Source organism: Seriola lalandi, unplaced genomic scaffold (genome assembly GCF_002814215.2).
Source record: "Seriola lalandi dorsalis isolate HSWRI2012SDOR001 ecotype SW California unplaced genomic scaffold, Sedor1 jcf7180002054289, whole genome shotgun sequence".
Taxonomy (NCBI): domain Eukaryota; kingdom Metazoa; phylum Chordata; class Actinopteri; order Carangiformes; family Carangidae; genus Seriola; species Seriola lalandi.
In genome coordinates, this window is record NW_019524842.1 from 93,453 (window position 1) to 110,632 (window position 17,180).

General features: G+C 38.4%; 2 protein-coding genes across 4 annotated transcripts in view; one reads left to right on the top strand and one right to left on the bottom strand.

Moving 5' to 3' along the window:
- LOC111654772 (anoctamin-4) overlaps positions 1-16,947 on the top strand; it is a 46,625-nt gene extending 29,678 nt beyond the window's left edge. For 2 of the 3 annotated variants that reach the window (XM_023405906.2, XM_087173886.1), the window contains 14 exons: positions 4,897-4,979; positions 6,158-6,298; positions 7,445-7,609; positions 7,781-7,817; positions 8,149-8,260; positions 9,010-9,067; positions 10,345-10,442; positions 10,687-10,829; positions 11,904-12,056; positions 12,155-12,302; positions 12,391-12,510; positions 13,013-13,118; positions 14,977-15,180; positions 16,345-16,947. In XM_023405906.2, coding sequence (XP_023261674.1) covers positions 4,897-4,979; positions 6,158-6,298; positions 7,445-7,609; positions 7,781-7,817; positions 8,149-8,260; positions 9,010-9,067; positions 10,345-10,442; positions 10,687-10,829; positions 11,904-12,056; positions 12,155-12,302; positions 12,391-12,510; positions 13,013-13,118; positions 14,977-15,168 — 1,556 coding nt within the window. In that variant the 3' untranslated portion in view covers positions 15,169-15,180; positions 16,345-16,947. Of the gene's footprint in view, positions 1-4,896; positions 4,980-6,157; positions 6,299-7,444; positions 7,610-7,780; positions 7,818-8,148; positions 8,261-8,768; positions 8,790-9,009; positions 9,068-10,344; positions 10,443-10,686; positions 10,830-11,903; positions 12,057-12,154; positions 12,303-12,390; positions 12,511-13,012; positions 13,119-14,976; positions 15,181-16,344 lie in introns of all 3 variants that reach the window. The other variant, XM_087173885.1, reaches the window with a different exon arrangement.
- LOC147819144 (uncharacterized) lies at positions 229-3,783 on the bottom strand. Its single transcript, XM_087173887.1, has 4 exons — positions 3,504-3,783; positions 2,428-2,550; positions 1,766-1,909; positions 229-1,119 (listed from the first exon to the last, which is right to left on the bottom strand). The coding sequence occupies exons 2-4, from the start codon at positions 2,516-2,518 to the stop codon at positions 947-949; spliced, it is 408 nt and encodes a 135-aa protein (XP_087030013.1). The 5' UTR covers positions 2,519-2,550; positions 3,504-3,783; the 3' UTR covers positions 229-946.
- Positions 16,948-17,180: the final 233 nt, after the last annotated feature.

The window sequence follows — 17,180 nt, forward strand, 5'->3', positions numbered from 1 at the left end:
TGAGTTAAACAGTTAGTTGTTGACTTTGTCTGCTGTTCGATGACGGGCAGGTAACATACAACCGCTTTACTGGAGCTTTTTATCTAAAAACAGTTGCTGTTAGAAATATGGGTGTATGTGGGTTCATCACTACGAGTGACATCATTTAAATTACATATAGTCATTTGGTACATTTATATAAAAATACAGATGTGCAGCTTTAACTTGACACAGTAGCAGCTTCCTGAACAGCGTTGAAAATGTTTTTATTATTAAAATGGTGAAAAAGCATCAGCTAAAAACCAAACTATTATCACCACATTTAACAATCCCCTTTGATAAAAGCAAATTGTTTAACCTTGTTAACATCCATATGATGTTTTTATATAATATTATATAATATATAATATCATATAATAATAATATTTATATAATACAGACATGATGATGAGTGAAATATTCAGTCAACACCATGACTGAGTGTTTCCACCTTGACCTGCAGTGAACCAATGACAGTCTCATAAAACAGATTCAGAGAGCCAGGGTTTCATATGTCACAATCCTCAGGAACCAATCCTGTGAACTTGTGGGGACAGGGGGCGGGGCTAAATAAACCTGAAACCTTGTCAGTAGAGAGAGAGTTAACATTAGCATAACCACTAACACTGTCACTGGCAGTTACAAGCTAACAAACAACATAAACAAATAAAATATGCTGACTATGCTAACCGTTCTGATCCGTCTGCTAGTCTCTGGTTCTGGTCTCAACAGACTCCTCATCTGAGTCTGGGTCTGACTGAGGCTCAGACATGTGGCTGAGTCTCTCTGATGATTATTTGTGAAAACCATGTTAAAAGAATATTAATCATAGCAGAGATTTTTTACAGAGTATGAAACATGTCTGGAGAGGAACTCTAAAAACTGATAGTACATGTTCCATGTAGATTACACTTTTTCACATTTTTATTTACTGCTGAACAAGGTCCCAGGGTATGTTAGGTGCAAACAGAGAGTTTGTGCAGGGTTCATATTCTTCTTCATATTCTGGTGCAAACGCTGCAGGTGATGAAGCAGCGGCAGCATCATCAAACAGCTGATAACTGGTTTGTTTATAAATGTCTGGGTGGAAGGTTGAGTGAGCTGGAGAAAAAAACAATGAAAGAAAAATTAATCTTCATTCAATGTGCTGGAGAGAAGAATATACAGCTAAAAATTATCATATTCATTCTATTTTTATACCAACCACTTGACCAACGTGTTCTCTGGCACAGTTCAATTTAACAGAGTGACTGACAAGGCAGTTTTCATACTGTGGCAGATGAGAGAGCTTTCATCCTGTGACCTTCACAGTTCACGCTGCTGCTCTCAGTTAATACCCCACATTAAATAGACCTCATGCCATCTAATCATATGTAATCTGAATAATATGGATACAGTGTTCGCTACAAAATCAGAGCTGGAGGCCTAAAATATGTGATTTGTATTTGCATATATTAGATTCCTGCCTGGCAGCTACAAGAAACCGTTACAGAGAGTTTTAAGCATAAAAATTGATGTACTAGTTCTCACTGATTCCATATTAAGTGAATATGAATTAGATATTAATAAAACTATATTAATAACAACATAATAATACTTGTTCCAAAAATCTGTGATCAATATCTCAAAAACAACTTACACCACCTGTAAAGTTTCATTATTTGCATTTTTTTTTTTTTTTGAATGGTCAACATTCAAATTTTGCTGATTTGTTGAAAACAGCTGCAACAGCAGACTGAATGCTCACCAATGAGTTTGTTAACAGTGTCCGGGTGTTTGACAGCCTCTCTTACTCTGCTGTCGAACCTCCAACATCTCAGCATGAAGAACAGAACTAAACACAGCTGGAGGGCAAAGGTCAACACGCCCAGCACGATGATGGTGTTGTTAACTGTTGAGGGTAAAGAGGAGGAGAGGAAGAGTACTAGATTAAATATGGTGTTCAGTTCTATGAAAGTACTTTGTGATTTTTAAGCTACACAAGAAGTTGAAACCCAGTGTAATCAGACTCCTTTAAAACTGTTTGTGGGATTAAATGCTTAATATTTAAAATACATAAATCTCGACGACATGGCTCTCGCACTACAGTACACCTGCTAATGAAAGCCATTCACGCCCTGTTGCATTAGTGTGTGTAAATAATTCAGACGCTCAGACATATTCAGACATCGTCCTCATCGCAGTGGTAACACTATCTGCTTCCCTCTTATTAATATTTGATGGTGATTTGCAGATATAGTGGAACTGAATATAAAGCAAAGCATTTATTTATTTGTTTTACATGTGAAGGCATTAATTGTAAAGGTTGCCTAGGTTACCAAAAACTTTGACAAACTAGATCCCGCATAATTTTGAATGTACCTTTCATCATCTTTCTGAGTGTGACATTCATTGGAAAAGTTACTGTACCAGCCGATGATTGCTGTGATGTTGCCTCCCAGTGGGCGACCTCCGGCTGGGAGAAGCCCAGAGTCAAGTTCTGGGTCTGGAAGAATCCCATCAGTCACACGCCTCAGCACTTCAGGAGGGTTTCTGTGCAGCCAGGCAGAGGTGGTAGCTTGTATTTACTTACATGGCAAAAACATTAAAGTTATCTACAGCAATATGAAAAGAATCAGATGTGTTTTATATGAGTGGAGTGAACTGCCACCATATAAATGTCCACACAGATGTTGACTGTGAATGTGGCACTATAAAGCAAACAACTTAAAGTGTAGGAAGAAAACTGCCATCCACTCTCCAACTCCTGAACAGAGAAAGACTTTCCTTATAAGCCTCACCTGTCTAAAACCTAACACCTGTTCAGGTAAGCACAGGGTGAGTCAGACATACAGTACATCACTCCAGATCATAACCTTATAAACACAAATAAAGCTACACAGATTAAACTAGCTGGTGGTTTGTTATCTGATTAACTTAACTAAACAATTCACGATCTACCACTAAAAACAAGCCAATGATGAAGGATGACAGCCTTCATCATTGGCATGTAGCCTCACAATTAGCAAATGAAAATTAACATTTCATATTGTCCATATAGTGTGTATATAAAATCTACCTGCCTGGTAGGTTTCTCTCCCCTTGTATTTCATCTGATTCGACTTATTCAAGCTCTCCGAGCAAATCTCTTTCATGTACATTAGTATTATGCATTAGTTAAGATTTATAGTCTGATTGATAAAACAATATGTATAATTACACACACACACACACACACACACACACACACACACACACACACACACACACACACACACACACTTTTTCCATGTAGAAATCAGCACATAAATAAAAACATGCCAAGTGTGAACAAGTACTCATGACAAATGTGAAACAGTATGAAGAGCAATGTGGAGGACTGAAGTTGTTTTCACAGCTGCACAGACACCAGACCTCACTCTGATGTCTGCAAATACTTAAAAACATTCCAGTTTAACAATTTTATCCAGTTAAAAAATTTTAAAAAAACTCACTAATGTACTGACCTTACAGTCACTGCTGCTCAGCGTTGGAAGTTTCTGTTGCTGCTGCTGCTGTCCAAGTGTTTTCGGTTCAACTGCAGCAGAGAATCGGCTCAAATCCTTTCATTAAGGTTCCTCAGAAGCGTACTCCCCTGCTGGCTCCACATGGGCTAAGGCTTCACATTCAAAACAGGGAATGTGGGCAAGTTAGAGAAAATAAACTACAAGCATGTGTTCGACAACACTGATGATAGAAGCCTCTGATCGGAGCAAAGTCCCTGCAGAAATAGTAGAGGCAGGTAAACATGCAATAAGTCAACTATCCGTAGGACTTTGCTCAGGAATACTTACTTGCCTGACTGTCCCTGGGAGTGATCTCTGTATGTAGTAATGAGAGTAAATTTCATTATGCTCTGTGAACACATGGAGCAGAAAACACTTTGTTACTTTGCCCCTGTGACAATCTTGGCATTAAACCAGCTGATATCTTTAGTTTTCTCTAATCAGTCAGAATAACACGCAGCGAGGACAGATTTGAGGGACTTGGTCATGACCTCACCTTTCGGGTCACATGGGGGATATTGGTTCCTGTCTTAGGGGATAATTAGGGTGTAAACCGATTGATGTCCAACACTGATACTGGCTGATTTTTCCATCAAGGCTCTGTGTGGTGACCTTTCAAAGTAAAATATTAACTTAACCATTGTTGCCGTTATCCCCAACAGGATGACAGTATTAAGTGAAACTCAAAACACCTCGTAACTGCATCCTGCACTTCCATCCAGACAGTGATACATGTGTTTTAGTGCTGGAAAGAAATGAGAAGAAGAGTGTTAACATGTACATGTGTCTTAATGATCCAGTCAGCCAATCAGAAGAGAGCCTCAGTGTTTCAGTTCAGTGAGCAGGTCTACACAGTCAGAGCCGATTTGGTGAATGAGTCTTTTGAACAAATCTTTTTTTAATAGCTGATTCAGGACACTGAAAAGAACTGCTTTGCACATCACTCGTCTTTCATCTCATTGTTTTGGTTTAATGGCCCAGAACTTTATTGTTTTAGTTCACTCTCACAACTGTCATCGACCCTATCTCCAGCAACAGCCAGCCACTATTTTCAACAAATAAGCTCAGAGCAAATGAATACTGCGAGTGAATAAAGTGAATATTGGACTTAAATTACATTCATAGCCACAAACATGACCTCAAATGAAGGTCAATGCTGCTTCGTGTCTGCTGGATGTATAAATAGGCACAATCCCCATGAAAACTCAAATTCAAGATTCAAAGGTGTTTTATTGGCATCAAAGTTTCATAAACATCTGATACAAAAATAAATCTCCTTAATATATGTTGTTTACATATATTATATAATTTGTCACATACAAACTCCTGATAAGGTTTTATCGATGTGTTTCAGCAACGGTCTTCCTGGAGTTCTGGAAAAGACGCCGAGCCGTCCTCGCATACGACTGGGACCTCATTGACTGGGAGGAAGAGGAGGTAAAGTAGTTACTCCCATTTCAGATTTGGTATTCTGGCATCATTAGCTACACATGAATGTCCTGAGAGGGGGAAAGACAAAGTTGCTTCCATTTAAATATCTCCATACAGAGTTCTCTGCAGTTTGATTTAGCTAACTTGTTGCTCTTTGCATCTTTGACTTTTCCCAGAGATTTTCAGCAGTGAAGGTATTTCTGCCTTCACAGCAGCTCTGCCCTTTAGAAATCATTGCCTATTCATGTCTTTTTTCAGTCTGTCAGTATATTTAAAAAGGTGGGATTGTTGTCCTGAGAGCCTGCACCCAGACATTCTGTGTCTAATCAATTTATGACTCACTGAATATGTGCAAATTCAACACTTGTACAATGAAATCTCTTACCATCTCAAACCCCCACACAGTGGTTTGGTTGTGTCAGAAATTTTAGTGAGTTTATAATGTTCTTGCCTCCAGCCCTTGTCTGTCAGTCATAGTCGAGCCGGCAAATGTGTTCTTTGACAGGCTGCTGTTTGTGGGTGTAAAAGTGACTCAGTCTCAGTCTGCTTTGTATGGAACAGACGACAAGACAGAGATGATTAACTCTCTGATTCCAAATTTTGTTTGTCCTATTAAAAGCTTCTAGATATAAGGCTTACTGTATTATTCATCTGTAGCTTAATTAGCAAATAGCAGTATCATTCACAATAGGTTAATGAGCTCACCATGAAAATTCTAATCTGAATGCACCCAAAAACATCACCATTCAGATGAGATGATGTACGTTCTTGCATAAGTACACTATCTATATTTTAAAAAAGCACTGCAACCCAACCAAGCCTTTATGTTATATAACATAATGAAGTGGATTTAACTATATTCTAAGCACAATATTCAGCACAGAGAATGCTTATAAATGTATGGACTTGTACGTATGGATTTTATATATATGTATATGTATGTGTGTGTATAGTGTATATATATGTATATGTATATATACAGTGTATATATAATATTATTATTAGTATTATTATTGTTATTGTTAATAATATTATTATTATTATTATTAATATTATATTTATTAACGTGGAAAATTAACAAAGTCCATGCCCATATAAAAAGCTGTGTACTTGGTACCTACATATGATTTAAATATTCAAAACTTATGCCAAGGCTCACATGTTTCTTTTCTGTTGTTTTTCAGGATGAAATACGCCCCCAGTTTGAGGCCAAATACTCTAAGAAGGAGAGGACGAACCCCATATCTGGAAAGCCTGAGCCTTACCAAGCCTTCACCGACAAATACAGTCGCCTCGTCGTCTCAGCATCCGGGATCTTCTTCATGGTGAGTGTCACGGGTAAATAAATGTCAGTGTCTAGTAGGTGCGCCATTCTCACATTTGTATTTGCCCTGTCTTACAGGCTTACTTAATTTAATGGAAAGTCAACACATTTCCTTTATATAGATAAGAGCCAGTTTGAATTGTATAAACAAACCCATTGCTGCGTGCCCCAGGGTTCTATACTAGGACCGCTGTTGTTCTCCATATATTTAAATAATCTTGTGATAATTTATCAAATGCTGCGTTTAAATTTTTTTGCAGATAATACAGTTATCCATTGCTAATCACCTTCAACACTTGTCATTTACTTGTCATTCAATTTACACATTGAAAACCTTATTTCAAGATGAAACTTAAATTTCTTTTTTAAGGAATAAATCTTACATCAGGAAATATTTTTGATTTCGGCAACTTTTTTTTAACCTTTATTGGATTAAAGTGATCTGCTCTTTCTGATTGAACCTGACCTAAACAAGCCTGGAGTGCCTAAAGACATTAGATACTGTATACCATTGTGCTTTACGTTTTATTACTGGCTGTGAAAATCTGGTACACCACTGTACTCTGTATGCTACTGCTTAGAGGCCATCTCTTTATGTTTGCAGATTTTTGCATTGCTTTTGGACCCCACGGTATATGTGTAAAAACCAAAATCAATATTGCCTAAGCTCTCACAATATTCGACAAATGTTGGTCCCGGGAGTTAGAACAGAGCGACCTGTACAGAATGACCTGAACTTGTCAGAGCTGATTACTATGAGGGAATTTAAGTCAATTTTAAGGTATCAAGGTTATTGCTTCTAAATTTTTAGTGAAATTGATTTAGAAAACTTTACATGTTTATGCATGATAACTGGATCTTTCTCCTTGACCTTGTATTGCATATGAACTTGTTATTGTGGTCACTCATTTGTAGCGTGTGATGGTTGTCAGTTAGAATTGTTTGTGTTTATTGTTGTAACAATGTTTATGCTGCCATCTTGGTCAAGTCCCATTGAGATTTTAATGTGTTAGCAATTTTTATGCTCTGGTTAACTACCTGCAGTATTTTTTATTCTTCCATCTGTATGTAATTTTATAGTCTAAACTCAATGATTCAATTTGATATTTATTGCTATTTATAGTAGTTATGATTTTGCATGTCACAGATACTGGTTGTGATCGCCGCTGTGTTCGGCATCGTCATTTACCGTGTGATCACCGTCAGCACCTTTGCCGCCTTCGGCTGGGCTCTCATCAGGAACAACTCTCAGGTGGCGACCACTGGCACGGCGGTGTGCATCAACTTTTGCGTCATCATGCTCCTCAACGTGGTGAGTTTCTGCTCTCCACCAACCACAGCGGTGCAGGGAGGACGTGAGATTATTGAATCCCAGGCGATGACAGTCATAACACCTCGCTACCATTATACAATGACTCAACTGTTGTTAAGCAACGATACATTTATAATCAGTTTAACTTCCAGCCTTGTATTTTTTTCCCAGCTCTATGAAAAAGTTGCTCTTCTTCTCACTAATTTAGGTAAGTTGAATGCACCAGTGGATTTAATGTTCTTGAAGCTGAAATGGTGTTTTCAATGCAGACTTAATTACTATTGCACAATGTTGTTGGCACAGTACTGAGCAAACAGTATTGTGGTCACATGACTTTGATCCAGCTCTTTCTTTTATCCATGCTGTTGTCGTCTAAACGAATCTCATTTGGTAGTGGGTCACTTTACTCAAAGTGTGTAAGAACTGCATGCATGTCTGGATGATTCAACTGTGCACTAACATCTGTATCTCCACATCTACGAATTTCATTTTATCTGTTTATGTCACTGTTCCTTGTTTCTCTCTGTGTACGTCCACAGAGCAGCCAAGGACGGAGTCAGAGTGGGAGAACAGCTTTACTCTCAAGATGTTCCTCTTTCAGTTTGTCAACCTCAACAGTTCAACTTTCTACATCGCCTTCTTTCTGGGAAGGTGAGGAGGTCATGCAGAAACCCAAACAAAAACAGGTGCTGCTGCAGAAGGGAAATGATTACACTGTAAATGTATAGATTATAATAATAGCAATGATAACAATTATATAGGCTATTTCATGTAAGTGCAATACAATGTGCTCAGTAAAAAGTCTTGTAAGACAGTGTTTGGTTTCGGAAATTAACTGTGAGGATCCTGATCAAAGCCATGAAGTGATTTTAATACAGCGTGGAGCACATTAAAATATGTTTTACAGCTTACCTCAACAGTGGGGAGACTTTACTGCAGGAGTGAAGTACATGTAGAGTACATGATGATAATATCATTTTATTTTGATGGTTGATCCTGTCATACTCAAATTCACTAACACAGCACTGAGTTCTTTGGATGGAACAGAAACGTAGGTGTGTATCATCTGAGTAGGAATGGAGACAAACCATGTTTTTAAATAGACAAACAGACAGACCCTTTGGGCACACCACATGAAATATTTACTCTCTCATCACAGGAACTCCCTCAGGGACACAAAGTAGGTAAACCCGTCATCCTGAAAACCCAACACAAGATTCTAATCCCTCAATATAAAGATTTTAAAATCTAGAATAGATGTTTTATAGATTTGAGCAACATGTCCATTCTGATACATTTACACCTTTAAACAGAGAAATCTTGTAAATTTAAAAAAAAAAAAGTGGATTTGTAGTCCACCTGTCACCTCACATGGTGTAATTTTTTTCCTTGGTTGACAGATTCACAGGCCGGCCTGGTGCTTATCTACGCCTCATCAATCGCTGGAAACTGGAAGAAGTGAGTCATTACTTTGCATTCCCGTGGGACAATAAAAACAAAGCATTATGGATCCAAGTATTTCTAAATTGGACATTAAGCTATTACAGCACGCCCAACCACCAGACATTTAACCCCCATCAGCAGTAAGCGTTTGCTACCAGCAGTACTTATGGAAACATGCGGGGGAAATAACACACACTGAAGTGGTCTAAGGGGACAAAGGGCCTGAGCTGGCACTTTTAGGTGCTGAGCTAATGTGCTCCCACTTGTTCCCCTGGCTGTAGGAATGGAAATGGAAAAATTCTCTGTAATGAGACATGTACGGTACAAGTGTAGCCTCAGTCAGCCTTTTGTAGCCATGTAGAATCATGATATTTAGCTTGAAGGGTTTATTGCCTTCAATGAGCACTTGCAAAGCTTCAGGGATACAGTGTGTCTGAAAGATGTTCTCACTTACAAAAACCATTAAATACAAATATAGGTTTGGGCTGTGTATTTATTATAATTTAGCTGGCTTGCAAAAGTGCCCATGTTTAAGATTATCTATTAATTTTGAAGGAAGTTACAGCCACACAAGACTAGGTCGACAAAATCACCAAACACTTAAATAAAAGATAAAAACTGAGCTGTGATTTCGGTTTTATTTACTTATAAAATATTCACTCAGAGAGAAAGTTAGAGGTGAAAGAATATCTTTCTTATATTGTCTCTCACACAGTGCACAGCCTCTGTCTCTATTGGAGGCAGGTCTTTATTTCGAACTCTCTGTTTGATGTGTAGAATTGGTCATAGCAGTATTTTAGTACAAAGCCTCATTTTGAGTTACTGCTGTTTGCCCTGTTAAAGTTACTGGATTACACGTTCTTACAAACTCAACAATTCCTGTAATTGTTTCAAATTAAAATCACTCTAGCATTTCAATGGACAGAAACCCTTTACTTCTTAACAGGGCTTTTATTGCTGTGCTGCAGTAAGCATTTTGTCTAATTTCCAGTTGCTGTTGTTTGTCACAGAGTAAAGGCAAAAAAAAGCCTGTGGAAAAATATAAATAAATAAAAACTTTATTTGAATAAATACATCCTATGGAATATGAAAAGATACATAATGACAAACAATGCATTACCTCACTGATGATGATTGTGCCCCATAGACACAGTGTGCCTGACAGAAGGATGGAGAGACTTTCTACAGCAGTGTAGAGTGCCTCCATCTTTGCTTACGTCTTACAAACACCACTGCAAGGACTCCAGTTAGATTTGACCCCTCTCTCTCTCTCTGTATCCTTGATGCTGCAGTGCCACCCCAGTGGCTGTCTCATTGACCTCTGCATGCAGATGGGGATCATCATGGTGCTAAAACAGACCTGGAACAACTTTATGGAGCTTGGCTACCCGTGAGTTCCTTGGTTTTTTCTTTTAACCTTCATATGTCAGACATATCATGATGTTTCTGACCAGACTGCAAATAATTATCAAGTAAAAAATGTTAGTAATTTAAGTAATTTAAAGACACGGTAAATCTACTGTATTCTTGATTGCAGAATAATAACAGAATAACTTAGATCCATTTGTTTCCATATGGACTCAATGGTTTCTGCCATCTTCTGCTGTATGTTTGCTACGTGTTTGTTGTTCTAGGCTGATCCAGAACTGGTGGACGCGGCGGAGGCTGAGGAGGGAGCATGGAGAGAAGGCCAAGGCCAGCTTCCCACAGTGGGAGAGGGATTACAACCTGCAGCCAATGAATGCCTACGGACTCTTTGATGAATACTTGGAGATGAGTATGTTGCACCGCAAGCCAGTACATACAGTTTCTTTTACATGTTTACTACTGACAAAGCCTTGCCACAACCTTTACTATCAGATTTATATTTTTAAGGTTATCCCAAACGCACGCCACAATTTAATCTTCTCAAATGCAATTTTTGAACAGTTTTACATTTTTTTCATTTGGTGACCCAGCAGCTGTAGTCTCTGTTATGTAATTGTGAACCTGATTTGCAGTGGATTGAATTTGAGCAGAGCTTTTCGACCTGCTGTCAGCAGTCTATTAATATTTCAACATATATTTGTTTATAATATTTGTAATAATTCATCTCATTCAATATCTTTAAGTGAACAGGGGAAGAAATTACAGTAAAATATGAAAGGGGGCACTTGTTGTGAAGAACCAACAGAGAATAATCATCTGCAGATCCCTTCAGGTCTACAGAGCGTTTTAGTGTCTATCAGCTCATTGTTTTGGTTTTCGAGAACTTAACTGGATTTTGCTGTTATAATTTCTCATCATCTACATTTTTGGACAAGCTCTGATAAACGCACCATACACTACCCTCCCAGCACCAAACAACAGTCACAGACCTTTAAGTTGTACACAGTGATTTGAGACTCGACTCTGTTTCAAGCCTTTGGCCTCATGAACAATCCTTATTTCATCATTTTTTGGCGCATTAACATTAAGAATGTCCTTTATAGATAAAGAAGTGATGGTGATGCAATTCAATGGCAATGTAGTGTTTTAAGCGGACTGGAAGGCAGCAGCAGGTGATAGAACGCTCATTACAACCATTAGAGATTGGAGGCTTGACTTGGACTTGAAATAATTGACTTGTTAGCATCTCTGCATAGAACCTCCCTCACAAAGTCTGAATCTGGACAAGAGTTTGCAAGATATCCATCGGAGCAGTGGTGGAAGAAAAGTTCAAAGAAGAGTGAACGTTTGCGAGATGGGCAAAAGCATTCAAAATGAATGCTAATGTTGCTACAAGTGTGAAAATGTAACTCTTGTCTAACATGCTACTCGTGATGAACACACCTGGGATCTAAAGGCTTTCGGTGCTTGCATTGTGTTTCAGTCTTACAGTTCGGCTTCACCACCATCTTCGTGGCAGCTTTCCCTCTGGCCCCTCTCTTAGCGCTGCTCAACAACATCATTGAGATCCGTTTAGACGCCTACAAGTTTGTCACACAGTGGCGGCGACCTCTGCCATCACAAGCCAAAGACATAGGTAAATTAAAATATGGCACATTTGTCTTTATGGTTTTCTTTTTTTTCCATTTTTCTATGAATTTGGCTTATAATTGAATACCTGTGTGTTTGTGGCAGGGATCTGGTACGGCATTCTGGAAGGCATTGGCATCTTGTCCGTCATCACCAACGCCTTCGTCATCGCTGTTACCTCAGACTTCATCCCTCGCCTTGTTTATGCCTACAAGTACGGACCGTGCGCTGGTCAGGGCCGAGCAGGGGAAGGGTGAGTGACAGTCCAACAAGTCAAACACTTCATTGTGTTTCGTTTGTTTTTAGTGCTGGATAAAAATGATTTCTCGTGTGATCCTTAGGTGTATGATGGGTTATGTCAACGCCAGTCTCTCAGTGTTCCGGGTGTCTGACTTTGAGAGGAGATCGCACCCCAAGACTAATGGCTCCAAGCTTTTTGGAGAAGCCGTGAAGTACTGCAGGTAGCGCGTTTTCATTAAGCACAAGATCTTATAAATATGCTATGAATTGCTATTTTTTTAACTGCGAAGCCTCCATTACAGTTCCTACAAGTGTTTGTCGCACAAACCTGATGGAAACAGAAACTTGTTCATTTTAACTGGATTTGGCTGCAAGCATTTGTGCAACCCCAGGATGGACCGCATGACCTATTTTGTGTGTGTTCATCCATCACTTAATTAATGATCCCTATTAAGCAACACACAGGCTCTCACTGAGCTCCACATAAAATATGAACCACAGAATAATGAGTTCAAACAGGAGTATACTGTAGCTACAACCCAGAGGCTTGTAATAAGATTTTACATGGTGAAACGACCTGAAGCAATGAACAGATTTCTTGTATATAGAGATGTTTTCAGCATCCTGAGCTGAGCGTCAGTGAATTGTTCAGATTTGTTGATTTTCCTGTTGTTTAATTGATGAGTAGATATGAACTCTGACCTAAGTGCTGTGACCCACCAGGTATCGTGACTACAGGGAGCCTCCAGATTCGGTTGAGCCCTACGCATACACTCTACAGTTCTGGCATGTCCTGGCAGCCCGACTGGCATTTATTATTGTTTTTGAGGTCAGTGTTTTTAGGCTTTGATAAATGACTGCAGACAGCAGGCTGGGTTTGGAATTGCATTCCTTGATATCGTTTTGTTGATGGCTTTTATCTTTCTGTCTCCAACCATGAGTGTCCATTTACATCATCTTCAACATTTTGTTCTAATTTGCTCTCAGCTAATAAAGACATAGGCAGTTCAGAGGTTTGACGATGATGTCTGAAAGGTCCATATTGTACACTCTTCCTGTGTTTTATTTGAAGTGTTGATCCATAAGAAGATATATTTGTGGTTTTAAGAACTAAAAAACATCTCAATGTAGTTTTACATATCCTCTCTCAGGCTTCTCTGTGAAGCTCTAGTAACAACAGGTCAGTGAACCAATCAGAAGAGAGGAGGATCTGAGCCTCTCCTCTGATTGGCTGACTGTTTTATGAGGGGTTGAATAAAAGTATAGCAGATTTCCGGTAAATAATAAGAGAAACCAAATCCAGAAGTTACAGAAGTCCTGACGGCTGGTTTTAAGGCTCAGTTTCTGAATACAGACTGTGTGCATTTCTCTCTGGACTGAGCACTTTGATGCTTTCACAGTATTAATATAGAAATAGACCTGCTTTATAATGAAACAACAGATGGACATCTACCTTTATACAATATGGGACCTTAACCAAGGTGACTTTAAAGCCTTGTGTGTACCCCTTTAACCAGATTATCTCAACCTGGCTTTTTAGACATCTGTTTCAAAAGGCCTTAGATTCATCTAGGCTCTGAATTACTGTGGGGTTTTTTTTTTAGAGGTACATCAGGACTAACTGACAGGTTGTTTTACAGGTTTCATTTTCTGCTTCCTGTGTCCTGTCTTTTACTCACTGACTTGGTAATTGTGACCTTTAGGTGACATAGACATGAAATAAGATGTGTTTCAAACTGGATTAAAGCTGCACTGGTCTTTTTTTGTATCAACAATGGATCAAATTGCCATGTGTAATATGAAAAGTGCAGTCCATAATGTCAAACTCACAAAGAGTGAAGAATTACCTGAATCTGCAGTTCCCTTCAGGTCTACCAAGCATTTTAGAGTCTGAGGTCACTGTTTTGGTTTTATGTCCCGCAACTTTACGCTTTTGGTTCATTCTCACTGTTCTCATCAACCTAAGTAACAGACGCAACAGATGATTTCAGCAAAGTTGAAGTTCTGATGAACCTGCTGTGCATGACATGCACCCAGCGCCAAACAGCTGATGGATAAAATTGGGGACTAGCATTTAGCAGCTAAAGTGCTAGGAGTAGAAAAGGGGAGTGAATATTGCACTTAAATTCTGTCTGTCATATGAACTTTATAAGAACAATCAATCAGTTAATGTAGATTTACCAATTTGTAACTCTACTGAGGCCTACTCCAGGCTTAATTCATAACCTGCCCACGAAACCAAACCAGTGTCATCACTGTCCTGTTACATAACCAGTGTCATCCTGCAACACTTCTCCCTTCCAGACAGGATTATATGCAGCTGTTAAATTTAAGCTTTTAAAGCATAACATTAGGAAATTGGACATTATCTCTCAGTTTCTTTATTATAGTCCTACTAACACTTTGCTGCAGCTTACCTGTACAGTCCATATGGACCAGTGGACTACAAAAAAACCCAAGTCTATAAAAGCATGTCTCATTCAACATACTTACAGTTTTTGTAGTGAAGGGTTTACCAATGTAGAGGCCTTTTTCTTTTGAAATACTTTTTAAAAAAAATTCAGAATAGATAGAGAGACACTCAAACTGTGTTCATATGTCTTTTATAAATCATATTTTACAGTATTTTGTTTGTTTTTGTAGGTATGGCTCTGACATTCGTGATAACGTGCTCTGTGTTTTTGCAGCACATGGTCTTTGCTATCAAGACCCTGATCGCGTACCTGATCCCAGACCTTCCCAAGGACCTGCGGGACCGTATGCGCAGGGAGAAATACCTGATCCAGGAAATGATGTATGAGGCCGAGCTAGAGAGACTGCAGAAAGAGAAAAACGAGAAGAAGAAGAAGGACAGGGCCCATCACAAGGAATGGCCCTGAACACACCAACTGGTCAGACATTCAGAAACAGTTTGTACTCAGTTCATGACTTGTGGGGGGTTTTATTTATCATGTTAAACAAAAGGAATTTAACGTTAGTAAACCCCTCCCCTGAACAGGGATTCTCCAGTCATAGTTTAGCAACCGTAACTAGGCATGGCAGATCAGTGAAGGTTTGGATTTCTTTACTTGTTGAAGTAGTGTATGTTGAGATGTAGAGCAATGCGTGGCATTTAAACAGTTTGGACGGTCTTTCCAAAACGAAAACACAAAATAAATAGTATAAGGAGTCAAATAAATAGATGAAATAATCATAAGCTGCTACTTCAGTTTGGAACCAAACAGGAAATAATAGTCCCATTTTACATTATTCCATAGCATATGTATATATATGTATATATACTAGTGCTATATACTATATACCAGCCATACACTGCAATACAAGAATAATGCTGTTTCATCTACTGGTGAGGATACAAACCTTTTCCCTGGAACATTTTTTTAAACCAAGTCATCATGAAAGCAATTAAAAGTCAGTCTTAGTGTTTTCAAAATGGAGATGATGTTAGCTTAATTTGTTATTTAGTGAATAAAATCTACGAGCAACAGTTGTCACTTCAGCCGACATAATCGCCAGTCGTCAAGTAGAAATGAGAAGCCTGCTTAAGGCTACCTCTGTCTGAAAATAGGGAGCTGTTTCAAAAATTACTAAGAGTTTCTAGTGGTAAATCTGCCATTTGTTTCACTATAAACAGTATATGTGCAAGAATATAAAGCTCCACAAGAGCAGCAGCAGTAACTAAGCTAACGGTAAGACTTAATTAGAATTCACTGGAGCAGGTTATTTGGGATCGATAAAAGTTTTTCATTCACTTCTAGTCTTTCTAGCCTTAATCCATCAATAACTTTAGATGGAAACATTAAACCAAGGATTTGTAAATTGAAAAATGTAATTAAAGTCACTGAATTCTTGATAAAATAATAATAAAAGATTTTTTTATAATGGCCAATATCAAAAAGCATCAAAGGAAAGAAAAAAAATGTTACCATAACTGACAGGAATGACTGGATCAACCATAGAAACTAAGACTCTAGAAGTAGAAAAATAAATAAAACATTAAAATGATAATGCTGCATGTTTTCCAGGATTTACCATGTATTTCGTCTTATTTCCAGGTTGTCAGCTGGTGTTTGGTTTTCACTGCACAGTAAAGAAAAGAGAAGAGTGCTGGGTCTCCTGCATGATACTGGACCCTCATACTTCCGTCTGCCACGTCAGACCAGCACCTCCAAGTGGACAGTGGATTAACTGCACGCAGCAGTGAGTCTGCACCACATCAGAGGTCCTCTTGAACATTTGGCAGCAGGTTTTGCTACCTTATTTTTCTCCAGATAGTTTCTGCCACTTTGGACTCTCAGCAGCATATTTCTTTAGATCCTGAATGTAGATTTCAAGCAAGACTCAACTTTTACAGATTTCTTGTTTTAGATGAGAGAAAGGAAAAACTGTTACTGAAGCTTACTGAATGACAAACCCTGTTTACATTTCTCCTCGTTTGAGGAGTTCACATTTTGCTTTATTGTAAATAAAGATATTTAAATGAATGTCAGGCCTTCTGCTCTGCTATAGTGTAGTGCAATGAAAATAAAAGTTACCTAAAAATCTATTCTCTCCAAGCTGTGGCAGTGTCTGCAGTTTGCTTACACTGGAAATGCTTTCCATTTGAATTTAGATTGATAACTGCAGTAATAAACACTATTTATTGTAAAGAAATTTGACTTTGACTTGACTGTGTGTAGTCTTTCTTCAGTAATGTATGAAGTTGGTATGAAAGAACAACCCTGTCAACAACATGAGCCTTCCAACAGATGTACAGTAGTCTCATTTTGGTCCTTTTGATCAGGAAGAAACAGCAGCAAAGCTAAAAGAAAGAAAGAGTAAAAATACTGGTAACTCCATTTGAATGGTGCATAATTAAAAAAATGATTTTGCAGAGGTCATCCTGAAAGTG

Bases quoted from the DNA above. Each gene is read 5' to 3' on its own strand.
- LOC147819144 (XM_087173887.1), bottom strand. From the start codon at position 2,518: ATGGGATTCTTCCAGACCCAGAACTTGACTCTGGGCTTCTCCCAGCCG. The intron at 1,910-2,427 runs GTACAGTAACTT...TACCCTCAACAG, and splicing joins ATCACAGCAATCATCGGCTG to TTAACAACACCATCATCGTG. The intron at 1,120-1,765 runs GTGAGCATTCAG...TTTTTTCTCCAG, and splicing joins CACTGTTAACAAACTCATTG to CTCACTCAACCTTCCACCCA.